We start from the raw sequence: 27703 nt of genomic DNA, 5'->3' as shown, positions 1-27703 counted from the left end.
TTTTCAAAAATTTATCCTAAATAATCTACTATCCAAACATTCGTGTTTATTTGGGCTTTCACTTCTCACATATAGACATTTTCATGTTCTGTCATTTCCCCCAGCAAAAACGATTGATTTTTAATACTATATATCGAAACCAAAAGATAGAAATGTTTTTCTTGAGGAAGGAAATGATAGACATGAAAATACTACGTAGTTTTCTTTCGTAGATTGTACAAAAGTGAGAGGAATACAGCCGACAGATGACATTAGCCCACGGCTAGATTCAACCACGCTACTAAAACTCCCATGCACATTTCCCCACGTGTCACAATCAAACTGAACCTGAAATGTTGATCAAAAACATCTAACGGCGTCCACAAGCAAACTGAAACCGAATCGTGAATCTATCTCACCGTTCAGTCTAAAATGTAACCGCCAAGTGGGACCCCTATTAGAATCCAACGGTGGAGACCTAACCCCGTTAGGGTTTCTCATACGTCACCACCGTTTGGGTGCTTCATTATAAACCTCACTGTTGTCTTCTCGCCTGTTGCGGTGCAGTTCCCCCTGCCCTCCCCTGCCGTAAAATCCAAAAAAAAAACCAAAATTTTTTGCCCTTTTTCTTCTTCTTCTTCATCTCCTTCTTTTTTTTTTCTTTTTCTTTTTAATACAAAATCTATTGATATATAGTAAAAATCATCTCTATCTATCCATCGTCTTCATTGTTCGTTCGGATCCTCCGACGATTTTATATTTTTGTCCCAATTTCATCACGCCCTCCGCCTTTTCTTTAATTTCCCCAAAAATTACAGTCATAGTAATTTAGGAGGGGGAAATTAAATAAGTTTTATTTTTGAGAAAAGGAAAAAATGGCGCAGATTCAGGTGCAGAATGCGGGAGTGACAGCTGGGCTGAATGGAGTGGCGGCTCCGGCTGGTGGTGCTGCTGTGGCGGCAGCAGCGGCTCCCATTGGTGGAGGGAATCAGTTTTTGTCAACCTCGCTTTACGTGGGTGACCTGGACGTCAACGTGACGGACTCCCAATTGTACGATCTGTTCAACCAGGTGGGACAAGTGGTTTCGGTAAGGGTCTGTAGGGACCTCAGCACTCGCCGCTCACTCTGCTATGGCTACGTCAACTATAGCAATCCTCAGGATGGTAAAGCTTGTTTCTTCTTTTCTGTTCTCTTTTTCCTGTATAAGTTCCCCTGGCATTTATGTATATGAATGATTTTCTACGATATAGGGACTTGCATTGTGGATTTTGTTGGAATGTAGGTTTTGCATGAGGGTATTCTTTAACGTCTTATGCTTTGGTGTGTGATAATTGATGGGTAGGCATACTTCTGGATGCTTGACAAGATTGCGTGTTGTGCCTAAAGTTTAGAATTTTTAGGTTTTTGAACAACGCAAGTCAGCTGTAAGCTGGTCAGCTATTGCTGTTAATTTATTTTCAGTTTGACACTTTGATTCGGGTGTGGCTCCAATTCTGGCGATAAGTCTATCTATTAGCTTTGTTTGTAGTTTATGGATAGATGAAAAATAAATATTGCTACCCTTTCCTTTGCTTTTATAGGTTGATTTTATATCACCTTCCTTTTGCGGCTCCACACGTAGGCTGCTGCTTGTCTATTACCATCCAAATGTTAGAGAGAAGTAATGTACACTAGTCTGTGTAAATTTACTTGATATTCTTTTTACTGATTTCTTGGCGATATGATTGCATCTCTTTGTCTGTTTATTTAAGTTTTCTACCTGAAGTTCATTTCCATTAAATTTACTACCAATACCGTTTTTCTTTGTTTCAGCTACAAGGGCAATGGATGTGTTAAACTTCACTCCTATCAATGGCAAGTCGATCAGGATCATGTACTCTCATCGAGACCCTAGCATCCGTAAGAGTGGGACTGCAAATATCTTTATCAAGGTATTATCAATTGTCAACTGTCCATCATTATTCATTGATCAGGCTTGAGTATAGCACTGCCAAGGCATGTTGCTAGGGTTGCTGTGCAATTAGTATTAAATGAATAACGATGCTAAATAACTTTTCAGTTATTAGGGTTATTACTTGCCCCTATCTAATGCACCATGCGGGTCCCTTTGTTTATTCTGGGTATAGTCTCACTTGGCATGACATGGATTAAAAATTTTTTATTGTTGATAAAGCAATGAACAAATTTCAGTTTTTAGATTATTTGCTTTGTTCTAGTACACTTCAGTAGCCTCCTTTGGCCCATGAGCATCAAATCTGATTGAACTATGCTGTGCATTGTAAATTTTCTAGCCTAATTCTGTGATCTTGAAGAATTAATAAAACAGTGTTGTACAGTTCTTTCTCTCTTGAGATTTTATGCTTTATATTCTTAAAGCACCACCAGGGTTAAATGTTACTGTACTATGCCATTGTCTTATGCATGCTTTGTGTGGAGTATTGAATTGTTCTTGTCTGTGCAGAATCTGGACAAGGCAATTGACAACAAAGCTTTGCATGATACATTCTCAACCTTTGGCAACATTCTTTCATGCAAGATAGCTACTGACGGCAATGGCCAATCTAAGGGTTATGGTTTTGTTCAATTTGACCATGCAGAATCTGCTCAGACTGCCATTGATAAGTTGAATGGAATGCTTATTAACGATAAGCAAGTGTATGTTGGTCAGTTCCTTCGTAAGCAGGAGAGAGAGTCCGCCTTCAGTAGGACCAAATTTAACAATGTCTATGTGAAAAATCTATCAGAGTCTACCACAGATGATGATCTAAAGAAAATTTTTGGGGAGCATGGAGCAATCACTAGTGCAGTGGTGATGAGGGATGCAGATGGAAAATCCAAGTGTTTTGGGTTTGTCAACTTTGAGAATGCAGATGATGCTGCCAAAGCTGTTGATGCTCTTAATGGAAAAAAATATGATGACAAGGAGTGGTATGTTGGAAAAGCCCAAAAGAAGTCTGAAAGAGAGCAAGAGCTCAAGAGTCAATTTGAGCAAACGGCAAAGGAAGTGGTAGACAAATATCAAGGTTTGAATTTATATGTAAAGAACCTGGATGACAGCATTGATGATGATAAACTTAAGGAACTGTTTTCGGATTTTGGCACCATAACCTCATGCAAGGTGCATATTCAAATCTCTGTAGTTTTTTTTTTAATTGATCCTCTTGTCCTATTCTTCCTTTCCATCTCTCCATGTTGGAGTATCCTTCAAATGTTCACCTTGGTTTGTTCATGTCCTCCTAACTACATTCTTGATTTGTTTTAGGTTATGCGGGATCCTAGTGGTATTAGCAGAGGATCAGGTTTTGTAGCTTTCACAACTCCTGAAGAAGCTTCTAGAGCTGTACGATGATAAATTAGATTATGTTTCTATTATATGGGGAATGGCGAGAAGCTAACTAGGTTGTTTCCTTCTTGTTAATAGCTTTCTGAGATGAATGGAAAGATGGTGATCAGCAAGCCACTTTATGTTGCACTGGCGCAGAGGAAAGAAGAGCGAAGAGCAAGATTACAGGTCTCGTGCTTTCAGGAGATTTCTCCTTTGCTGCTTTTATTTATGTTTTCTGGTTGCTTTTGTGGATGACATATAAGAATTCTTCGCCTGATGGCACTTAATTTAACATGCTTTCATATGGCATATTGATTTTTCCTGCATGAGACTCTCCTTGCCAAATGCTGTTATTTGCATCCTTTTGCATATTCTGGGTGTCAAATCTCTATTTTCATTGGTTATGTCAGTCATAAGAAAAAAGTGCACAATGTCTATTAGAATATGAGTGGATGGTTGATGGTTGAATTTTCTTAATAGTGCTTAAAAAGTTCAATAATTTAGTTGTCATATCCATTTAGATTTTTAGCATTCTCAGCTTACATGTATACTGGATTTTGAGCTTACCTGTTTTGCTGTATTTGTTGTTCAGTTTTGGTCTCAAATTTTCGTTTCTGAAATTTAAGGGTTCCATGGGACCTAAAGCAGAAATAGTAGTAATTATGTGCTGCAATTTGTCATAGCTGAATCGTTATGACAATGCCTTGCAGAAGCGTGTTTTGTGTGGCTTAGACTGAATGTGGTACTGTAATTCTTGACAGACTTCATCATTTTGATGTTAATGCAGGCTCAGTTTGCGCAAATGAGGCCTGTTGCAATAGGGCCAACTATTGCTCCTAGAATGCCTCTCTATCCTCCTGGTGGTCCTGCTATTGGACAACATCTATATTATGGGCAAGCTCCTCCTACTATAATCCCTCCACAGGTTATAGTTTGTCCTTTGACTGCTGTATTTGCCATTACATTTCTTCCCCTCCCCGCCTCCCCCCCCCCCTTCCTTTTGTTCTTTTTTTTTTCTTCTCTTCTTGTGGCATTACTCTTAAATGGGATAAGCATTTTTAGGCTGGATTTGGATATCAGCAGCAGCTTGTACCTGGAATGCGACCTGGTGGAGCTCCTTTGCCAAATTTCTTTGTGCCACTGGTCCAGCAAGGCCAGCGGCCTGGTGGAAGGCGTGGAGCAGGGCCAATGCAACAAGCCCAGCAGCCAGTGCCATTGATGCAGCAGCAGGTTGGTCTCTTACTGTATATGTTATGTATGTATTTTTTCGTGTAACAGAACTAAGGTCAAATATTTGTTTGTCAGATGCTACCAAGGGGACGGATGTTTAGGTATCCACCTGGCCGCAGTGTTCCTGATGTGCGAATGCCTGGTGTAGCAGGAGGCGTTCTCTCTCCATATGACATGGGTGGGACGCTTCCCCGAGAAGGTGCCATTGGTCAGCCAATGCCAGCTACCGCTCTGGCATCTGCACTTGCAAATGCATCCCCAGAACAGCAACGCACGGTAGGATATAACATTTTATATGAAGCTTCAGTAAATAGGTTTTGTCTAGATGGTTGTTAACATGTTTCTATGCGGCAGATGTTGGGTGAAAATCTGTATCCATTGGTTGATCAGCTGGAGCCTGAATATGCAGCCAAAGTTACAGGCATGCTTCTGGAGATGGACCAGACAGAGGTCTTGCATCTACTGGAATCACCAGATGCTTTAAAGGCAAAAGTTGCTGAGGCAATGGAGGTCCTGCAGAATGTTCAGCAGGCAAGCGGCCCAGCTGATCAGCTAGCCTCACTTTCCCTGAGTGACAGCATCGTTTCCTGAGCGCGTGAAGTGATGAGAATGGAAGAAATGAGTTTTTGATAGAATCAAGATTTCAATATCTTTCGTAGGGAAGGAATTAGATTCTAGAACTGAGTTTTCGAATGATAGATTGGAATTTTGAACCTGCCGGAGTTAGTTTTATTCTCATCTTATTTTTGGATATTGTTTAGAGAGTTAATGGCTGGTAATTTGTTTTTAAAACTGTTTTTGAGATGATTTCCAGGATTATAATACTAGAAGAAAACTGCTCGAGCGCTAAGGTCTCTGCAGGAACCACCCGGTACATGAGAGGAAGGCAAATCTGACCTGGGGTATCGACTAAGCCTGTATATATGTTTTTGACTTCCAACAAGATTTGTTAGATGTAGTACAGAGGGGGCCGACTTATAGAAACCTATGAGCCAGCGTGTGTTTTCGCGGTGTCTGAGTGCGCTCCTAAAATAAAAATTATAGAACCAGTACTGATAGTAGAGGAGTCCGACTCTCTGAGACTTGGGGGTCCATTCGAATTTTTATTTATTAGTTCCATGCAATTGCCGATAGTAGGGCTGGTTTCTCTTTAGCATTTTCGGCGGCTTTGCGAATTCATCCCTTTATTTTTTTTTTTTTTGACAACCCCAACTGATTCTCCCTGGCCAGGCAAACAATAATAATATAATGCTCACCAGCACTCTATATACTACTGTATTGGTTCAAAGCATCCGAAAATTAACTCCCATGTGAACGCTTTTACCTGATTGCTGCCGTTTCCCCCAGAAGGATATACTAGTCAGTGTATAGATAAAAGAATTAAAGGGATTTACAAGATTTGACTGACCAAATCCCCCAGGGACTGGGGTTTTTCAACTTTGTGGACTGGCGCCAAGTATAGGTGGAGTAGGACTTGCGCCAAGTAGGCATTATTTAGTGCAGTTTGTCAACAGAAGGAATTTCTGAGGGAGCTGCTGCTGAGAAATGGATTGGGATGGGCAGCCTGGAAGTTGCATCAACTGGTGATCACACTGACAAAGATGCGGATTCCCTTCAAAACCACCCCTGAACCATTGCATCTGAGCTAATTCAGATCATGGCATGGCGTCTTCACACAGATGCAGAAAGGCCTCCCTTTCGCCAAGTCTCCAGAATCAAGTACGAGTAAAAACCAAATCAGAAGATGCTCAACCTCCTCCCTTTCTACCAGTCATCTTGCAACAGTGAAACAAGAAAGTCGGCCCCTCATGTGCCCCTTTATATTGATTGCACCGGCGATAACAGTCGTGGGGCTAGATTTGTTCACGCATCCATGCACTTTGACACTGGATAGATACCACAGTTTCAGTTTCACAATTCACACACGGATGTGTCCGAAATTGTAAAATCATTCTTTGGTTATGAAATACCTCACGGCCATCACCCGCGTCTTTGTACGTTGAGCAGCATTCCAGTCAATGAGTAAACCGATGTTCCCTCAACTAGGTGGACTCGTTATTTCTGGAGTTCTTGTGCTTTAATTTAGACGAAAACGAACTGTATTATGTCAGAAATCTGTAAATCACAATAATAATAATATGTTCTTGCAATTTCAACTTGTTCAGAATCACGAAATCAGTGCATCATGATGGACCCCTTCCGCATCTCATGCTTGAAAATTAAATGAAATGGTAATCATTTTTACTTTTAATGGGAAAGAAAGTGAAAATCAAATGATCCTTTAGTGAATGTTTGGTTTCAAGAACTACAGTGGAGAGAAACGCCAGGGGAGTTCAACCAGAAAAAGGGTCGATTATATGTTTCGCGAATTGCATGTATGATATACACACTCGGGGTGCATACTTTTACCATAAAAGAGGCAAAATGCATTTTTTTTTTTTTTTTTTTGTTTAGATTGAGAAATTTGATGAAGAATTTGAAATCCACTCAAGTTGTTCTAATTATTTGAATTGATTTAGATACATTTGAATTTATAATTCACTAATTATCAAAATATATTTTAAACACTATAATAATTTGTAATTTATAAATTTAAATACTTCTTAAATAATTATAAAAATTTGAGAAGATTTCAATCTTTCATTAAATCCCGCATTCCAATCGCAACCTAGGCGTACTTAAAATTCATTCAAATGTACTTAAGAATCGGAACAAAAGTAGATAGACATCCCTCTTCAGTTCAGTAAGCGCAGTATTCAGAGGGCATTCCTCGTTTGTCAATGGAGTTGACTTTTCAAAAGGCGAGACATGCACCTATATAGTATAGAGTATAGACTGTGGATATGGAGTATCCCCGGAAAAGGAAAAACTTGACCAAGAAGAATTTAACTTATTATATCAATCATAATACTTTTGAATCATTTTTCAATTCCAATATAGGTAGATTTTTGTTTAATCGTATTAATTTATTCACACTTTTGCATCAATTTTCAATTCCAATTTCCAATACTGAGCAAGTTCAATTGAACGAGCACATCTACTACATTACTATCAATCCAAAAGTCTTTAATAAAATACATATTAGACAACAATTACACGATACCTAAATTGATTGATTTGAGTCATTCGATCTGCAACAGAAAAAATCTTTACTAAACAATTATAAATCCCAAGTTAAATGTATAAATTATATTTGTCATAGCTTTGATCTACCTCGAAAATTACTAAAGTTAAACTGCACTAATGGCCCGTTTAGCGTTGCAATGCGTTTACAATAAAAAAGTTTAAGCACTAAAAGTATTTGGATTAATTTTTGATACACTGGCAGTAGTGTATGCACTTTCATCATTAGATGTACGACACATAATCTGAATTTGAATTTGAAAATCAAATTTTGCATATGTGTCGTATATCCAACCGCGATAGTGTATACATCGTCAGTGTATATAAGATTTATTTAAAGTATTTTTAGGATATTTATAAGATTTATTCAATGTATTTTTAGGGTATTTAGTAACTGATTTTCTTAACTTAAGTAGGTAAATTTAGCAGGTTATAAACAGTTTCCTTAAAAGCACTTGTATTCTTTATAAAGTCCTCGCAACCCTCCAAACGGGGTCACACAAGATTAAGCAGCAAAGCAATCAACCATTCAGCATAATCGTGGAAAGACCCGCGGCTCGTACTACTGAGGAGCACGAACACTCTTTTGCGCTAGCACTACACAAGACAAACCCCCAAACAAACTTCAGGGCCACGCTTCTTGAGTCCCTGACTGCTATAAAACCCTACCTCCTGTCCCCTCTTCATGCCTTTGCTCTCGCGGAAAATTTCCACAAATGAGGGGAGAGGATCCAAAGCCCCCGGATGATCCGACGTCGTTTTGTCTTCCACCAGGTTCTCGATTCTACCCTTCCGAGCAACAGCTCGTCTGCTACTACCTTACTTCTAAAAACAACGGCACCAATTGTTATGGCAAAGACGTAATTAAAGAGTTAGACTTGTACAATTTCAACCCGTTCAACTTACCTGAATCGGGTTGCTTCCGGTTCGGCAGCGGAGGGCGGAGGCGCCACTGGTATTGTTACGTTAGGAGGGTTGTTTTGAGGGAGAGAGGGAGGACGAGAGTCGCCGGTGGTGGGTATTGGAAAAAGAGGGGGAGGGTTAGGGATGTAATTGAGGCGGGTGCAGGGAAAGTTGTGGTGGGGACGCGTAAAAGTTTTGATTTTTATTCGGGGGATTCACACGAGAATGCTGTTAGGACTCGTTGGGTCCTGTATGAATATGCTCTCATTGATCATCATATGGTATTAATCTTCTTTTATGCTTTGATGATAATTTATTAAGTTATGGGTCTGATAAAAATTTGAAGTTTTGTACCTGATATTTTGGTAGAAGTTATACATTGTTGTTGGTCTAAGCTGATTGGGTTTGAGTAGATTAACTTTTTTCATAATTAGTTAACTTGACGTTAATATCTAATGGGAATTTTTTCTCCCCCAAATACTTTCATTTTCATTGCGAATTGGGTTCTGCGGTTCTTTTTTTTTTTTTTTTATTTATTTGTGGAGAAAATTTGGTGGTAATTTATGCTTCCTAAATTCAAGGGTATGAAGTAGAAATTGGATTCGGCCATGTTAAATGAATGATTGTCAGTTGGCAGTCTTGCTTATGCTGGTTTCGGGAAATGATTTTAGTGGTGTCAATGTGGATTTAATTCATTTTTTCCCTAATAAAGCTGTTAAAATTCTCTTCTACTTTATTGTACTTGGTACTAGAATTTGCACATACAGGCGCAAATAGAGACATAAAGTTTGTGATTTACCTGTTGAGCTAGATTAGTTATTTCTTATTTGGAATTAGGTTTAAGTTTGTGTTGGTTATCTTGCTATTATCAATTACGCATTATAAATAGCTTTTGGTGCCTTTTGCATTGGTGTGATGAAATCATTTTTTATAAAAGAAAGTATATTTTGTTTCAAAATGTAAAGGTGATTTTCTTAATTGATCTTAATGTTAAAGGCAAGAAGAAAAAATGCATCGTGACTATTTCCTAATAACATATTGAAATTAGTTTTGATTTGTGAAGATCCTGAATGGGAGGCTTCGGTTTAGACTTGAGATTCACTGTGTGATACCCATTGCCCTGCTGCTGGACAAGCTTTTGATCATGATTTGTTTGTGTGCGAGAAGAGGAGAAAATAGATGGTTTCTTGTTTCAAGGATCTTGATGTCAGCTTCTATTCGACAGTCCTACACTCTGAGACTAATGTGTGCACCATCTTTCATATATGACTCGAATGTTGTGTATTCTTCCTAGGGTTGTGATTTCCATTTATTTCCATCTGTGTGTACTGTGTAGATGTCAAGTATATTTTGATGATGGTTGCTTTCCCATATGATCAGATTGAATATTAAAAGATCTAGGAAATTTGGTTATTGGATTATGTTAGAAGTTTCTGCTCTAATTCATTTGGTTAAAGCTGCAACAAAATTTATTCAGAATCTCATGATTCAAAGTATATGCAGGGATCTTTTGTCCTTTGCCGAGTGTTTAACAAATCTGATCTGGGACATAACTTATCAGAGCACAATATAAGTTCCTGCGGTGAGGAAAGTGTTGCAACTGTGCGTCATATAGGTGTTCAATATGATGGAAGTGTTACATCAGTTATTGAAGAATCTAAAATGCATGACAAGGGTACGCAAAATGATGATAATGAGGTTTTGAAGCTCCCTACAGGACAGGGTAATGAGTTAGACGAGACCATTAGCCTCAAGCCTGTTTCTGAGCAGGTATTAAACCTGAAATCTTCTTCTTTTCAATTCAGCGAAATTTTTCCTATCAGTTATAGTTAGAAGGATCCTGCTGCTTAGACTTCTGCAGTATATTTTCAAAACAGTTGCTTTGTCTGATTGTGGAATGTCAAAGCTCAATAGCATTCTTTGTTCCTTTTGGATTGCTCTTATTCTATTCACTTTGTTGGAGGTTCACTGGCATTAGGACTTTAGTGACTGTTATATGTGCGATTTCTTGAGGAGAAACAGAGTGGTTGGTGATAAGCCTTTTTTCTTTTTTACTGTAAATTCTGTGGATAAGTTGGTAGACAGTCCTCTTAGTTGAGATTTACTTGCCATATTAGAATGAACATTTTTTCTTTGGTAAATGGGATGCTGAAAACTTCTGAGTGATGGTCTTGAATTGATTGACCTGATAAGTAAGTTTGAGATTTCCAGTGAGCTTTCCTGAACAAGCAGAAATGAAGATGTTATATGTATAGAGTAATAAATGTTCCTGTTTTCCCAACATGATCTTCTTTTCCCTTCTTCAAACTTCTATCTCCTCATTCGTCTTATGGGTTGGAAATTGAATGTGGTTCCTTAAGTACTCTTTCTGAGTTTACTTACTGACGCCCTTAAGTTTATCCAGATAGATTTTGCTTTCTTATTAAAAAAGATGGAGATTGCTTTTTCTTTATGATCTGTTGAATTTGAACATGTAGAATTATACGGCCCATGGATCAATCATTACTTCCTTCCTGATGATTTGTATGATTTGGCTGTGCAGGACTTGAAAACCATTCTAGAAGGAGATTATATAGAGGTCGATGACCTTCTATGCTCGCTTCCGGGTGTCGACTGATTAACTTTAGGAGTGGTAACATTAATGTGTTTGAAAAGATACAATAGACAGACATCTCCGATGTCCTGCAGATTTTCCTCAGTTGGAGTCTTGATGCTCAGATTACTTCCTCAGGAAGTAACGTTATGATCTAATTTTCTCTAGGAGATATGAATTACACATATTGATAGAACTGATATCACAATGAGTTAGAAACTGAGTTGTTCAATATGGATTATGGAATGAAGAAAATGCGAAAAGGTGGAGGGGAGTACTGCCAGTAATGAGATTTACCTCAATTGTGGATTAATGATCATGTGAAGGCCAGGAAACCATGTTTCATAAGGTGGTTGTGGATGCTTGTCTTGCTTTTCCTATATCTCATCCTTGATGAAAGGCTGGTAATGGTTTTTAGTATTGAACCTGCAGATCCTCAAATATCAATTTACAGCAGGCACTGGCCCGGGTGGAGGTGGCTAAAGATGGTGAGAAAGCTGTGCAAAGATGGGAAGGTCAACGGAGTCAATTGAATGAGGTGTGTGAGCTGGTCACTGCATCGGTCATTCTCAGTGTCAAGAATGTGAAGAAGTATGAATTGAAGCGCTGTGCTGATGTATAATAGCAGATCACTAGATCCAATTAAAATAAGTCTAGTTTTTTCTGGATATGAAGGTCTCTTTTACTAGGATTTTTATCATCAACTTATTAGTATATATATGCTTGTTGGGATGGTAGCGGTTAACTGCTGCCGCTTGAGAAGATGGAGCAGCATTTAGGACCCCGCATAAATAGTCGATTTTAATGTTCATTCGTATTTTCATATCATGTTTCCAGCAAAAAAGGAAGGAGTTTGATTGGGTCGTTTTACCTGTACACCAACGAGTCGTCATCAAAATGCTCCACTATTTTCCCATCTACAGAGTGTTATTAATTTTTGACAAGCAACCCAAAATAATTAATATCGACGAATATCTCTTCAACTTTTCACCTGAGTTTCGTGAAGCTATTTCACTCTGTTTTTTTTTTTTTTTTTTTTTTCCTTTTCTTTTTTAAAATGGATCCGGACATGACCAGCCGATGAAATTGTGTAAAACTTATACCGGTGGGTTTTAAAATCATTGGCAATTGACTAGTAAATTTTTTTTTTTTGGACGAAAGACTAGTAAAGCTCAAAATCAGAAAATGAATGTGGGCAATGATACAAGTATGCTGATAAAGTCAAGACATTAAAATGCAGGCTAAGAAACAAATAGGCTGAAATTCCTTATAACTGTGGGAGAGAAAAGCCCACAAAACTTTTTAGCTTAGACCATAGACTGATAGACCGCATTTCTTTCCGAAGGACGTGCAAACCAAATTCATTTAACTCCGACCCGGACAACAATTCTCCCCAAAACACAGAGAAATAGTTACCATGGCAAAGGGTTTATGAAAGGGTTTCTTCTTCAGTTGCTGCTTCTCTTCTTCTTCTTCTTACTACTTGAGTCTCGGGGCTGTGCAATCGGAACCCTTCATCAATTCGCCTTTCTCAGTCACTTTGCTGGTATGCTTCCGCCAACAACCCCCTCCCTCAGCTGCCTAGCAATGCAAATGGGGGGAAATTTTATGATATCTCGGGCTCTGTGTTCTAATTTTTCTTCTGTTATCTGTTACTCTGGTAATCATCCATTGATAAAAATATGAACTTTCAGGTGAATCAATAAATTTTCCCAGGATGGTTTCGGTTTAGCTGGACCAGAAACAACCCTTCAAATTAAAAGGATAAAGAGTTCTTAGATTCGAGAGTTTATCATTTTGGAGCATGGCACTTTGGATTTCAAGAAGGGCTTTTCGTTCTTGGAATGGTGCATTTTCTTCGGCACTTGGTTTTTCTAGTGGTATGTTATCTTCATGCTCCTTCTGTTCTCCTGAATAACTTGACTAAAATCTGACTCTTTATTATTATTCTGGGGGAAATTTTTATTGCAGGCTTGAGCTGTCAGCGGGCTGTTAGGCAAAGTGTGTTTTCTGTTGAATTATCTGCTCTTCAAAAGGTAACTGGATTAGTTATCACAATTTGCTTATACTGATCTTGCAAGAAATTAGTTAGGATTTGAAATTTGTCTTCCGTGGTTGTGCCCTTGTTTTTGATCATTTGTTTTCCGCAAAAATGAATCTTTTGTAAGAAGATGGTAGCACATTTTGTTGGTCGCATCATATTCATTAGCTTTCTTCTTGTTTCTGGTTTTTGACTGCAGAATGAGTTACTTATCGCTGCTTGTCGAGGGTTTTCAACGTCTATCTTAACTCCTGGATCATGTGAAGATGCATTTCCCTCAGATTTGTTGTCCAGGAAACGGGTTTTCCCCCCTGAGCGCACAGTTGGTATGACTTCTAATACTTGCTTTTTATTTTTTGCTTTTTCTTTAGACACGTTCTGGAAAGATTATCATGCTTCATTATGCTCCATTTTTTTGGAAAATTTTACTGTATTAAACTTTCTTTTTCTACACTTTTTTTTTAAAAATCTAGCTCATGAATCGATGGATAAGTCAAATTTTCTGTGAGGAATGAATTGAAACAGTGTCCAATTAATGCAGTTTGAATTGCATTAGATGATTGCACACCTTAGGCTTGACTCTAAGAATTTCGTTGCATTTGGTTTATAACGATATGATTGAGTTTATAGTGATGTATGACAAGGTAGGTATGACACAATGTATTGAAGAGAGTGATACAAATTTCTCTTATTAGGTTTGTATCTTAAATCCAGAATTTTCAAGTTTTTTAAAGGCTTCTGGCTGCAAATAATATAATAAGAGTTTGTAGTGGATTTTCAGTTTACATGAGGATATGTTTTAGTTTATCTAGGAGATTTACTTTCTGTTTCTGGGAAGGTTATAGATTGAGTTGGCCCTACCAAATGAAGTTTACTTTTGGTTTTGATTTGTTATATATTCTCTGTCTCATCCGATGAAGGTAAAATTTCTTATAGACTGGCATATTGCTACTTTGTGTTCAACTAGCGAAACATCACTTCTTTACTGTGTTGATTATTTGTGATTTCTTAGGACTTTGTCAGGACCTGGTGATTCCGGTCACAAACTTTTCCAATGAAGATAAAGGCTTGATGGTTTTGGCTGGCGATGTTTTTGATGTTCCAATTAGGAAAGATATTGTCCATCGTGTTGTAAGGTGGCAGCTTGCAAAACGACAGCAGGTAGGATGATCTTTCTTTACTTGGAAGTATGATAAATTGACAGGATAACATGTCTTAATGTTTCACAAGCCAATATTGTACCTTGTATCCTCCTCTTAAACAATTGAGTTAAGAATAGCAAATCTATTAATGTCATGCCACTGAGTGAGGTCAATATAACCTTCTGCAGTTTTTTAAATTTCTTAACTTTTGGCATCTAGTATCTTGTTATCTTCAACATTTTTAATTGTTATTTGCATATAAGAAGAGAAGTTTGAGTTCTTGCAGTGGAGGATATTTCGTGCTCAGTGTATATTAATAGTTTCTTAATGAGCTTTAAGCTGGAGAATAATTTATTATTGTGAAATTTTCTTAGAGCAGTGAGTTTTTGTCAGGGAACTCATTCAACCAAAACCATTAGCGAGGTCAGTGGAACTGGTAGAAAACCATGGCGACAGAAGGGTACTGGTCGAGCGAGACATGGAACACTGCGAGGTCCTCAGGTGATGTACCGCTGTCTTATATTTCTGTATAGATGGTGCTTTTTGTATGACTCTGAATGGTTACTATGGATTTGCTTGCTGAATAACAGTTCAGGGGTGGTGCAACTATGCATGGTCCCAAACCACGAAGTCATGCTATCAAGCTGAATAAGAAGGTCCGTCGACTGGGGCTAAAGATTGCATTGTCAGCTAGAGCAGCAGAAGGAAAGGCGAGTTTTTGAAAGCGTACTTTGTCTTATATAATTTCCTCGTTTTTCTTATCTAGAATTTGGTTGGGTTGTCTTAGAACAATGGGCAAAAATTTTGTCCTGGACCCTATGTAGCCAAAAGTTACTTCAGTCCTAGTTTCCCTTTATTTATTTGATTTATTCTTATGCTCGTGGTGTCCTGCCATAAGTTTTTCTTGGTCTGGATGATGATTTAATTGTCTGGGGAAAAAAGAACCCTTTGCCCATTTTTTTTAAAAAAGAAACCCCCAGTCTTTCAGAGCAAAGCCTATCGCTTCATGCTTTAGACTATCTGGATAATTTTATATGCCTCTTTATAATTTTCTTTCATTGTAGTGCATAAATATTTTGGCCATAACTGGATGATTTGTATCTCGTAACACCTTTGATTTCTAGGATAGAGTTCCGGCTAGAATTAGGAGTACACCAACATTAATAGTGAAAAATAGAGCTTCTTTATCATATTAATTGTTGGTACTTTATTCTGTTCTGATTGCATTATTGGACTTGTTTACCGATGATGTTTATCCCTCAAGTTGCCATATAAGTATTTTCATCTGTTAAACAGCAATTCCGTTGCAATTGTGAAGTAACTACTGGGATATACAACAGCACTAACCTGCTAAAAACCTTATTGAGGCTTTCCTCATGGATTAAGTTAGCACACACACTAGCCTTCCTTTCTGAGCACTGATACCTCGAGATATGTTAGATAAGGTAGATAGTTGTATTTGACTGAATTTGTAGAGTATTGTGAATTTTGGGAGTCTGGAAAATTGTCATTTCTACTTTTAATTAACTATTAACCTGGAAGCCCTTGAGGATTTAAGTCTCTTTCATTTGAAGATTTTATATTTTTTAAGAGATTTATCTTCTATTATAAAGCTTGTACTTCTGTTCTAGTGTGGCTACATTTATCCAGTGTTGTTTTGGCCTTTCTACCTCCCTCTCCCATGGAAATGATAACATTTATCATTTCTTTTAGGATGAGGAATAGTTTTCCAGCTTATGCTCTTTATGTTCACCCATTCATCTAATTATTAGTTTTGACATCGTATGGTTCTTTATCCACAGCTTATGGTTTTTGAGGATTTAGAGATCCCTTCGCATAAGACAAAAAATATTGTCAGCTATTATAATCTAATGGTGGATACCAAGAAACTTCTGCTGGTGGATGGAGATGCAATTAACGAAAAGCTGAAGCTTGCTACCCAAAATATACATTATGTCAATGTTCTTCCTTCAATTGTAAGTATCAACTTAGTTTTGATTTGTCCCTCGTGAGTTTGTTGTTGGATGTAATTCCTGCTGACTATTCACATCTGAAAGATGAACTGCAATTTATCAAATTTTTAAAATTTCAGATGAACTATGGAATTACTCATCAATCACGCTTTTATAATTATCTTTGCCATAACCTTTCAATGAGTTTTCAAATACTGATTCCTTTTCAAGAAGATTTAGATTATTTTTCCCGTTATGTTATTAATGAACAACCATTAGCCATTTCATGGTTTCAGTAGAGTTCAAATGTCTACCAAAAATGTGGATGGTAATTTATGTAGAAATAAATTGTATTTTTCCTTGATAATCTGCCGCCCTGTTTCAGTAGTGACAGGCTGTTTTGGATTCTATTCGAGGTGATTCTTCTCCAGCACTTAGTCTGGTTCTGATTTTTTTTTTTTTTTGACTTTTGGTTTTTGCAGGGATTGAATGTCTATAGCATTTTGTTGCACGACACTCTAGTGATGTCTCGTGATGCCATAAATAGGATAGTTGAAAGGATGCACACACCAATTAATCGCTAAGATAACATCAGCAAGTTCAAAGGGAAAGCTTGAATTTTTGTACGTTAGCCTGAGAGATGATGTAGTTGTCATGGCTAATGATGCTTGTATTGTTGTTATTGTCAAAACTTGTGACAGTCTGAGGCTGCAATTTTCATCTTTCGTGATCCAGGACGTGGCTTGGATGTCAGATAACTTGCTTAGGATTTTACTCAGGTTGTTACTTGAACAGGGAAATTGATGCAGATCAAGATAGTATTGCCACCTTTCCTTAGGAGACCTGCAGCAGGGCAGCCACTAGTTGTCTCTCTCATGATGATAAAGAGTGAGCCAGCATTTCGGTTTCACTTAGTGACTGGCTGATGAGAGGCTTGGCTCAAGACTTGGAATCTATAAAAAGACGCAGGAAAACATGATATACTTGCTACTGTTTTAGTATTTTGTCTGTGGAGCGGAAAGGAGCGAGCTTGAATTCCATGACCCAAGGATCATGTGAGGCGCCATTTCTTTTCTGTTCTGCCTGCTTTATGTTTTGGGTCTCTTTATCTCTTACCAAGTTGTAAGTACTTGGCTTGGCTTTTTTTGCGTCCACCCCTTTCTGGTGTTGTTTCTTACTGTGTGCCATCTTTTGATCTTTATTTTGTTTTTCCATAAAGCACGGTCAAAACAATCATTTGTCCTCCTGCAAATCACAAGCAAAAACAACAGGAAATGAGGCTTACGGAGCGGCCTTGGCCTTTGCATGATCCGCTAGTGACTGCATCATTATTGATGTTGCTGTAACATTTCCTTTCATTTCACAATGCATGCTGCACCTACAAGCAATAAATGGCGCATCCCTTCATTCGTCATCCTCTTTTCTGTCCTTTTCTCCTCCTCTTGAATTCTCAAAAGACTCTTCAGGAGTTCATACCCTTTGCCTTGTGGAGTATGTTTCTTGATCGTGTTACCACATATCATATCCCCATCTTGGGGTGGAAAAAAAACCAAAAAAGCAAAAAAAGAGAGAGGTAGGCAAATGAACGTGTCGCCTGCAGCAGATGATCTATAGAAAACCATCACATAATCACACTTTTAGCGCTTATTAAAACCATAAAAAAGTGGCCCCTTCCAAGGAGTGAGATGAACATGTTGTCATAATATGTCGCGGTGGTAGCTATAAGACACTGATGATTCCTTCAGGGGTTTTTTTTGTCATCTTTCCGCAAGTCATTGTTATGATTATTATTCTTGGACACCAAAATCTGATCTGTTACCCATTTTTTTGGCCGGTCGATAAGCATAACCCGCAGCTGTGTGAAATATGCAATTCCATCATCACTGCCTTCGGTTTTGAGTAGCGATATTATTATTGCCCCACCCCACCCCACCCCACCCCAAACCAAACCCGTATGCTTTTACACACGTAAAATTGGGTGGGTCATTCCAATTCTTGTGTCATTGTAGACCCAAAATTCTGAGGGTCATTACTCATAAAGCTTCTGCCATCACGATTAAATTGAGCCACCGCACCACCTACCTTTCAGACAGGAGAAATTGATAGAAGGATTGGGTCCCATGATTGTAGACCAACACAGACCCCTTTGATTTTATGACTCCTCCTACAGCACAGTGTACACAAAAAAGTCCAACTCTTGCTTAATGACCCATAGAATAGACAGATGCTCCACTCTGTCTGTGTGTGTGTGTGTGTGTGTTTTTTTTTTTTTCCTTTCCCGTAGAAATATATAGAATAGAGGCGTGTATCATCATTCTTACCCTATTCTTGAGTGGAAACTGCTTTTGCCCAATGAAAACGGAGCGAAATGAAAAGTTTTTGTCTTGTATTTATTGCCGTAAGGTAATAGGTAAGCAGTAAGATTTTCTTTGCTTTAAGACACAACAAATGCAATCTGTACACATACATGAACAACATAAAATGTATGGTAGGAAGAGTATTATTATGCAAAAAAAAATGGAGGATTGTTGATGGGATTAATCAGTAGATTTTGATGTTTTGCATAGGCCATAGACTCGTAGAGTAGTGTTTTGACCCAGAAAATAATGAAAATTATGTAGAGATAAAGAGAGTGATGGACGTTAGGATGTGCCACCAAATGAGATGATACCTATAGCTTGATATGGTTGGGCGCATGTCGGCACCTCAAAATTTGTCATGTACAAGTTATTCAACACTAAGCTAACAGCCTTGTCTGACCTCACAAGCATATAATCTCACGGGAAATTTCATCACATTATAGACTCTTATCCTTCTTCTGGGCAGGGAATGGAATCACACTTATCCTCTTGTAATTATGTAACACATATATTTTTATTTATTAGGCAATGGTGGTTTGAGTAGACCATTTGGAAAAAGATAGGAAGCTTGCTAATTGCCAATTGCTAATGGGCAAATGCTAATATGCTTTTCTGTCTCGTGACTTGTGACCTAAACCCAACAATACAAAACACAAAGGAAAAAGGCAAAGCAAAGCAAGCCCACCTTTGAATTTGATTGAAAGAAGAAAGAAATCAAAGACTAGAGAGGTGAGGCGGTGAGTGTGAGAGAGAAAGGAAAGAAGGAAAGGAGGATGAGCATATTTATAGAACCAAAGACTTGGAATTGGAAGAAGAATAAAGAGCCCCCACTCGACTTGGATGATGCGACGTTGCTGCCGTGCCCAGCAGCTGTGTATGTTTATGCGCCCCTTGCGTGGTATGGTGAGATTATAGGAGCTGCCTTACGGCCTACTTACTTACGGGTCAAAATTAAGAGAAAATCTTATACATATTTACTTACCGACGACTATATGTACGTTATCAGCATTGAATTTACTATATATGTATATACGTAAAAGTTAAATTTTAAATTTAAATGTTACGTAGACGTCATTCATTCAGGATTAATTTTAAAATTAATTATTAAAACAAAGTTGGACCATTTATATACGTACTTGCAGGTATCTATCTTTTTTGTAATGAGACAATTTTTGCTGTGACCAAATCCTTCTGTTTACACCACTTTTCTTTCCTTCTCTTTGTTCTTTTCCTTTTGGGCTTTTATGTGTCCTTAAGACTAATTTAATTACTAATAATTGATAAGCTGATGCTTATGAATAAAAAGAAAAATAAATTTTGAGTACTTGCTAAGATGTATGTGTGCTAAAATAAATGAATAACATGGAAAATACCCCACAAATCATGGTATGCACCCTGTATTCATGTACGCTAATTTTTCGTTAAAGTGCTGGAGAAAAGAAGCTGTATAGTTGTGTTAAATTGATACTACTAGTTTGCCATGCTTTTCACGTGTTTTGAATAAAATGGACAAATTTGAATGAGCTAATTGGAGACGCATTCCATTCTTTCGTTTTCCTCTTGGGGTCATTGGAGCACCCACCCGTTTCCTAATACTACTATTGGTTTGATTGTTCCAATACTGCAATTTGAAAGGGAAAAAGGAGACCTCCATCTCGTATTTGTTTGATTCAACTCAACTCAATCAAAGCTGGTTCAGAGTTCAAAATCTCCTGCTCAAAAAAAAAAAAAAAAAATTCAAAATTTCTTACTTACACCTACCTACGGGATGAATTAATATATTTCTGATACGATTAGTTGCTTTCGATAATATCGCCCATTAACATTTTGTGCGTACATTAAAAAGGAAAAGATTGCTGATTCTCACGTCTAATTGACTAAAAATTTGTATCCTCGTTGTTTATACATTTCTTATCTTTTAATTATTGCAGAGCAGGAATTAATTCAGCATTAAAATGAACAATTAAACTATGAAACAAGTATGGTAACATAATAATAGGATTCCACTAGTTTCACCAAACACTACTATTTTTAAAGAACAAAAAAAAAAAAAGAAGAAGAAGAAAAAAAACCACTCCTCCCGCCCCCCCCCCCCCCCCAACACTCCCACCAGCACAAAAACACCTCCCAAGAGAAAAGAGAGAGAAAAAAGAAAAAAAGACTGCCACAGCCCACAAGTGTGAAACCAAGAAGCAGGTTCATTAGGCCTTTAAATTTAAAGAAACGAAGTGCAAAGACGGACATGTGATTATGAGATGCCAAACAGGGGCCAGCTGCTCGGCGTGGAGATGCATTGGGGAGACACAGTTGAGTTGACAGAAAAGACCAACCAAAAAAGAAAAACATTTCAACATTCAACCAAAATATTTACTGCTCTTATTAAACTATACTACTCGTACTATGCCCTTTAGGCTTTAGGCGTCCAGCCCTCCAACCCCTTCCTTGAAAGAAGAGCTTTAAATTTCAAGACAGCGATTAACGTTTAAGGGCAATAGAAAAAGAGAGGGGAGACATCAGACATGAGGAAAAAAAGCCATTTGGTAAGCGGCCTTTTAACCCACATATGCATGAACATGACAACTCCTCTCCTTTTTCTTCTTTTCTTTTCTTTTCAGTTTTTGGTTTTGTTTTCTACCGCTACTATTACTGCCACTGCCTTACCGAATACCGATTTCTATTAGTAGTATTTTCTTTCTCATGTCCCATTTCATTTTCCATCCTTGACATTTCTTGCATTCAATTCAGTTGCTTCTGATCGTGATTAACATGACTTTTTAATTTTCTGAAATGTCAAAAATGCATAATTGACTGAAATAGCAAAGGATTACTGTTGGTCTGGCTTTAATCAGCCTCATTATTCTACCCCCCCAATGCTAAATGCTAATAGCACACCCATCTCTCTTCCATCCTCTTTCACACCCATAACCCACCATTTCTTCCTCATCTTCTCATCTTCTTCTTACAAAACCTTTTCTCTTTATTCTTATCTCTCTCCTTTTCTCCATCTGTATCTCTTCATCTATCACAGATTGTTCAGCAGTGAGGTCTGTCTGTTTTGGGCTTTTTTTCTTTTAATATCTTGTTTTCTTTGTGGCCGATAGAGGAAAAAGAATCTTAAATTTGGATGGAAAGATTGTTTTTTTTTTTGTTATTTTTGTTTGACAGCGCTGATTTCTGGCGGTTATTTTGCATTTCAGGTCTTGACTGTAGATCTACAGCTTAATCTGCTGCTGTTTGTCTGATAAAAATCCAGTCTTGGTTGCTGTTCGTTCTGGGCTGCTATTCTTTTTTGGTCTAGGTAATAGAATCATACCATTTTTTGGTTCATCCTCCTCTATTGATTCTTGACTTTTTGATAATTTTTATTATTTTCTAGTTTTTTTTCCTCGTTTCATTTCCTTGCATCTTTCTTGTTTCCAAATACTTCTTGTTCAGAGCAAATGCCTATAATTTTGAAAAAAAAAAGTTATGACTTTTGGTACTTGACTCATTGATGGTTGGATTGAGAGCTGATTCTGGGTGGTTTTCTTCTCTGACCAATCCATTTTGATTAATGATTTTAAGGCTTTTCCAAGAAAAATAATAATAGAATCTTCCTAGTTTTATTATCTACAAAAAATCTATTTTTGATGCAGTTTGCTTTTATTAATTTCTTCGTCTATTTACACATCGGGTGTGATCATATTGTTAAGTAACGCTTTAGTGCAATGTCATTTTATGGTTGGTGATTCTTCGTTGTGTCTTCTCTTTTGTGTAAAGATTGGGATATCAGAACAAAAAGCTTGTAAATTCATATTCGTGCTTTAAGTTGTTGCTAGGTTAGCTAAGTTTGTATCCTCATTTTTTTGCTTCAAGTTGTTGGGATGATGGAAGAATGATATATTTGCAACTTGCATTCAAGAGTTTTGGTTGTAATCAACCTTACTGTTGTTAGCAGACTAACAAACCTTTAGCACATACCTAGATATCTCAATGCTTTGCTCGAGGCCAATGAACAATGCATGCCTGCATTGCTTTTTAGGTGCGGTAAAGTTTTTATGTCATGAAAGTTAGAACATTTGGCTGGCATGCATGAAACCTTCACCGGCATGTTTCACTGTCAGTGTTCTGCAACAAATACTGAAATGGTGAGGCTGGCATTCTGATTTTGTGTTCTGTAATCTGAATGCTGATGGTAAGACTGCATGGTCATAGAATGCTGGCAGTTAAGGTCTGTAACAAACCACATTTAGTACATAATTTTTCAAAAGCATCTTAGTGGTTAGATGCATACATTTTTGTGGTGGCACTGAAAGACTTTGTATTTAACGTCATTCTGCAATACCAGTTCTGCTGTTGTATTATCTCTTATCTTTGGCTTCTCTTTTATGGCCAAATCATAATCATGTGAATTTGTTTACTGACAATCTCAGATTACCTGAAGAACTGCTTTCTGAGCTCTGTTTGCGTAAGCATTTTTTGGAGCTGTTCAGAAATCTTGAAGAAGCACATTCAGCCCTAATGCAAGGGCAAAGGAGTGCTGTTGGTTCCTTACCTGAAGTTTTAGGCATTGATCATGGATCAACATCAAGCGATACTAGCTTAGACCAGCAGGTGCACTGGAATAGCATAAGGAATTCGTCACAAAACAGGATACCTGATTATTTGATGTCGCCGACAGACACAAGTGTTGGATTTCTAAATGCAGTGAACCAACCAGGGCAGAATTTAAGTGGATGGGATTTCGGTGAAAGCAGTTCTAGAGGGGAACAAGGCGAGGTTAGTGAAACTGATCGGAAAAACGAACATGGGTGGTCATCTCCAATAAATGTTTGTGCTGGTGCAGCTCTTGGCGCAGAAGGACAGCAATATGGGCCCTCTAATATTCTTTCATTAAATAATGTTGGTGTAAATATGCACAGCAATGAAAGTGCAAGTGGGACTTTCTTTATGCAAAATTCAGGCTCTGAATCCATTCGGCAGGATCTGAATATGAACTCAGATATTATTGTAGATGAGGATGATGATTGCCAAGTTTTGGAATGTCAAAATGCGTTCAAAGCTAGTGAATCAGTGAATGAGCGGATGCCATCTGCTAGTAATTCTTCCAATCCTTTTGGGATGTCTTCTGGAACTGGTGGATTTTTGGTGGAGGAAGCTGATGGGAGGCCTGGCTGTTCATTGGATGGTCGAAGGTTTTCGTGTAAAAGAAAAACACTGGAAGGAAATGCTGGACAATCTTCTGGGAGTGGAAGTTCAAACTTGGTTCAACATGCTGAGAGCAATCTATGGCATTCAGTACCAGCTAGGCATAATGCATCCAGCAGCACAGGTATAGCTGCCCCTTCAGAAAACAACTCAACGGTCAATCTACCAGAGCAGGTAATCCCGAGACTCGGATTAAGTGTTGGACGAGCATCTTCTGATAGTCATCCTCCATTAACTGCTTCAAGAACTGCAGAGAGTTCCCGCAGAAATTTTCGCTTGAGGATAAATGCCTCACATCAACAAGATTCTTCACGCAATAATATAGTCTCCACAGAGACTGATGTTGGAAATCCTAATAGTTCATCCGCTCAGCATTCATTTAGGTTGCTCCCCCGTAATAATTCTTTGGATCTGAGACCTGCACCTACGACCGACAGTGGAAGTTCTCAAGGTCAGTCAGTTGTAGTGCATGTGTCATCTGTGCGTCGAAACCCACATTCCAGGTGGAATGGAGCATCTAGCTCAAGAACTGGAAGCTCATCTAGTTTTGCCATTTCTGGAGATATAGATGCTGTACCATATGAGGAGTCTAGTTCATCCAGTGTGGCAAGGCACATTTCAGAACATCCCATGTTTGTACCACCAACGGAGATACGAAATTCATCACAAAACCCTCCTAATTGGAGTTTAGCTGGCGGAAGTGTCAGTAATCCTGGAAACGCTGCATCAACTTCCCGCACTGGCTCTAGTGCAGTTGTCCACTCATCTACCCCTACTTGGACACCCCATCGGAATCCTTCTCAGTATCCAAGGAGACTATCAGAATTCGTTCGCAGATCTTCGTCATCTTCAGCTGATAGCGACTCTGGAGGTCACAGCAGCAATTATCCTTCACTGCGGACAGGTCCCTCGTCCTCCCAAGACATGCCACTTTCATCTGGATCTGGTAGTCAGGGTCGCCATGCAGCAAGTTCAAGGTCAGCAATTTTGTTGGAGAGACACCTTGATACTGCTTTTGGATCTTATTCATTAAGAAATTTGGCTGCTGCCAGTGAAGGAAGAAACAGGCTAATGTCTGAGGTACATCATGTTGCTTTACTTTTTCGTTGTTTTCTTTTCCCGTTTGTTTTCCAATATTCTTAATTGTTAGCCATCTTTTTCCTGAAGTTTATTAGTATATCATTTAAGTCTGTTAAATGTCCTATTTTAAAACTATGGTTAACAACTCTGATATGATTTTTTTCTTTTCTGCAAGTTATCTATTGAATTTCATCTTGGCACTTAATGTTGTGATCGTATCTCCAGATAGCACTCTTGCCTTTAAGGCACTTCGTTGCAGCTGAATCATTCAAACATGATGAAGATTTCTTTATGTTTTTTGGCATATCGTCATATAAATGTCAATAATCGTGTTTTCTTTTTGGCTAATTAGCAGATACGCAATGTCTTGGATCTCATGCGCAGGGGAGGAGAGGGCTTGCGATTTGAGGTTAGATTTTGACATTAATTGAAAGCTTTTGTATTTTGACATTGCTACGATAATTTTCTAGGTATAAATAGACAAGTTTTGCCTACATTATCCAGCATTTTGTAGTGATACTCTGGTTGATTAAGTATTCATTCTCTGTCCTGTGGAAGACAGCAAATTGCAGGCTACATTGAATGTTTAATTGGATAGAAATCACCTTTGTAGTTGGTGCAAAAAATAGCACAGGACAATAACTTAGATATTTGATAGCAAAAAATTCGGAAGATTGCGCGCACTCCTTTAGATGCACACTAACAGGTGATATTTTGATACTTCAAAATGTTACTCTTGATAGATCAAAAAATAATTTGCATCAGCTTTTAGAAGGCGACTGATACCTTGTATAAAAGGGTGAGGTGTCATGAGAATAGTACTCCTGCTTCGTCCTCCTTTTTGTGGCACAGGCAAGGCAAGGCAAGCTAGTTTTTGTCTTGTCTAGTTTTTGGGCAGTAGATTGTGAGAAGCTCAACGTATTGTTTTTAGTTATTTGATGAATGTTTTTGTTTGTGACAGGATGTCATGGTTCTTGACCAATCAGTCTTTTTCGGGATGGCTGATTTTCATGATCGCCATAGGGATATGCGGCTTGATGTTGATAACATGTCATATGAGGTGACCTAGGCAGTAATTTCTTGATCTTGTATCATGAGCTTTGTGCTACACATTCTTAAAACTTCATTTCCTGCACCGTTACAGGAATTATTGGCATTAGAAGAGCGTATTGGAAATGTGAGCACTGGTTTGAGTGAAGAAACCATTTTGAAACAGTTGAAACAACGGAAGTATGTAAGCAATAAAACAGTTGAGGTTGAAACAGAGCCGTGCTGTGTATGTCAGGTAAACCATCCAAGTCTTTGCATTCTGGGTTTCTGCAAGATACGATTTTTGCTTTTGCTGTTGATTTGGCAGTTTTATGGCTCTTATAAGCGGGGCCTTAAGTTCTACCTACCTTATTATTTGCAGGAAGAATATGGTGATGGTGAAGATCTTGGTTCTCTGGACTGCGGGCATGATTTTCATGCCGAGTGTATTAAACAATGGCTTACACACAAGAATTTATGTCCCATTTGTAAAACAACGGGACTGGCTAAATGAATAAGACCAATTGTTCTGGGCAATAAAATTGCCTCCATCTGAAAGAGTTGGGGCGATTGGCTCTCAGAAGTGTTTGAGCAGATCATACATCCTCTGCCCGCTCCTTGTAAAACTTCCAGGGATGTATTTTCTTCTTATGCTACTGTGGACTGATACGATTGTTTTAGACTAAGTATAAACAGAACGAATGTTTTGACATTTTCATTAGGTATTCAATTGATTATTGGAAGTTGAAGTCTTTTTCCTTTTACGGTACAAGGCTTTTAGATTGGAATTTATCATTTCTTTTTGCTCCCACTGTTTTAGATTGTCCATCACCTGCTCAATAGGATAAGAAAAAAAATGAAGTTGCTAGGGGAACGATCTTAGCGAAGAAAATGAAGAGGGCAGAAATTATGAAAAGAGGAAATTTGTTTTGTTGCTCTTCTCGTTCAACAGGTCGGAAAGGAAAAGAAGAGGTTTGAGGCGATGATGAACATTCATTCGTTCATCATCTTCACAACCCTTCCTTCGATTTCCTTTTGGGAGATTGGTGACCTCTACTAAATGCTTTTTTTCCTTTATTCGTCTGAGAGTTTTATCAATGCATTGGTTGGAATGCCCTCCAAGAAAGTGTAACGTGCCCACAGATGCTTGGGGAGAAGGAGATGCTCCATAATTCTAAGGCTGGAGTTGGTGGAACAAAGGGCCAATTAAAATGATCAGTGCATCACAATTTTTCTCTTATTCATGACAACTAACAGACAAGTTTCGTATCAGATCATATCATTAGGGAGTGAAATTGGTTGAACAGCTCCTTCAAATTGGAGGACGCTTGTGCAATGAAGATAATTTTTCGTGGGTTCCTAAATAACCAACCGCTTCATTAGCTGGGCAAAAGCAGAGAAGATCATCAGCAAGACAGGGCAGGGTGGAGATTTCCATTTGTCTTGGAAGCTAGTGGAGTAGTACATTTTGCTTGTGGAGCGTGCAATTTGATAAACCATTTAAACGAAGATGCCGTTTTAGATAAGAGAAGATAAGATGGCTCGATTGTCTTTGTGATGCTTTCATGAGCACATGAATTGGGAATTTCACTTTGAGCAGGAGGTGAGGTGGGAGTAGGGGGTTGGTGGCTTGTTTCCAAGAAATTGAGGAGAATGTCAGAAATTGCATGCTTCCATTAAACAAATGGAAACTGCTTTTTCGCAACTCCAGTCGTCATGCCAATAAAAGACATGGCGCTAGTGTTTAGAAAATTCAAA

At 38.2% G+C, this 27703-nt stretch overlaps 4 protein-coding genes across 6 annotated transcripts; all 4 read left to right on the top strand.

Moving 5' to 3' along the window:
* Positions 1 to 548: 548 nt before the first annotated feature.
* Positions 549 to 5385, top strand: LOC113748878 (polyadenylate-binding protein 2-like). The gene is made up of 9 exons (XM_027292458.1): positions 549 to 1143; positions 1793 to 1911; positions 2442 to 3098; positions 3243 to 3320; positions 3402 to 3491; positions 4093 to 4230; positions 4368 to 4535; positions 4611 to 4811; positions 4890 to 5385. Exons 1-9 carry the CDS (start codon positions 855 to 857, stop codon positions 5124 to 5126), a joined length of 1977 nt encoding a protein of 658 aa, XP_027148259.1. The 5' UTR covers positions 549 to 854; the 3' UTR covers positions 5127 to 5385.
* A 2815-nt stretch (positions 5386 to 8200) lies between these two features.
* On the top strand, positions 8201 to 11977 carry LOC113749407 (NAC domain-containing protein 72-like). Of its 2 annotated transcripts, XR_003464522.1 has the most exons (4): positions 8201 to 8842; positions 10065 to 10331; positions 11104 to 11503; positions 11587 to 11977. XR_003464522.1 is itself a non-coding variant. In XM_027293137.1 (3 exons), the coding sequence occupies exons 1-3, from the start codon at positions 8375 to 8377 to the stop codon at positions 11176 to 11178; spliced, it is 810 nt and encodes a 269-aa protein (XP_027148938.1). In that variant the 5' UTR covers positions 8201 to 8374; the 3' UTR covers positions 11179 to 11977. The 2 variants fall into 2 exon arrangements, 1 of the variants encoding a protein (XP_027148938.1); XM_027293137.1 differs by having other exon boundaries at positions 11104 to 11977.
* Positions 11978 to 12485: 508 nt separating this feature from the next.
* LOC113749137 (50S ribosomal protein L4) lies at positions 12486 to 17583 on the top strand. The gene is made up of 9 exons (XM_027292804.1): positions 12486 to 12700; positions 12849 to 13034; positions 13126 to 13190; positions 13395 to 13521; positions 14208 to 14356; positions 14731 to 14838; positions 14928 to 15047; positions 16140 to 16313; positions 16772 to 17583. The coding sequence occupies exons 2-9, from the start codon at positions 12959 to 12961 to the stop codon at positions 16871 to 16873; spliced, it is 921 nt and encodes a 306-aa protein (XP_027148605.1). The 5' UTR covers positions 12486 to 12700; positions 12849 to 12958; the 3' UTR covers positions 16874 to 17583.
* Positions 17584 to 21404: 3821 nt separating this feature from the next.
* On the top strand, positions 21405 to 26709 carry LOC113749596 (E3 ubiquitin-protein ligase MBR2-like). 2 transcript variants are annotated; one of them, XM_027293387.1, is made up of 7 exons: positions 21405 to 21693; positions 21847 to 21947; positions 23062 to 24916; positions 25272 to 25325; positions 25878 to 25976; positions 26061 to 26201; positions 26328 to 26709. In XM_027293387.1, the coding sequence occupies exons 3-7, from the start codon at positions 23150 to 23152 to the stop codon at positions 26457 to 26459; spliced, it is 2193 nt and encodes a 730-aa protein (XP_027149188.1). In that variant the 5' UTR covers positions 21405 to 21693; positions 21847 to 21947; positions 23062 to 23149; the 3' UTR covers positions 26460 to 26709. The 2 variants fall into 2 exon arrangements, with proteins under 2 accessions (XP_027149188.1, XP_027149187.1); XM_027293386.1 differs by having other exon boundaries at positions 25269 to 25325.
* The last annotated feature ends 994 nt before the right edge of the window (positions 26710 to 27703 follow it).

Source organism: Coffea eugenioides, chromosome 10 (genome assembly GCF_003713205.1).
Source record: "Coffea eugenioides isolate CCC68of chromosome 10, Ceug_1.0, whole genome shotgun sequence".
Taxonomy (NCBI): Eukaryota; Viridiplantae; Streptophyta; class Magnoliopsida; order Gentianales; family Rubiaceae; genus Coffea; species Coffea eugenioides.
Note: the sequence above shows the minus strand (reverse complement) of the source record. Positions and strands in the feature narration are given on the sequence as shown.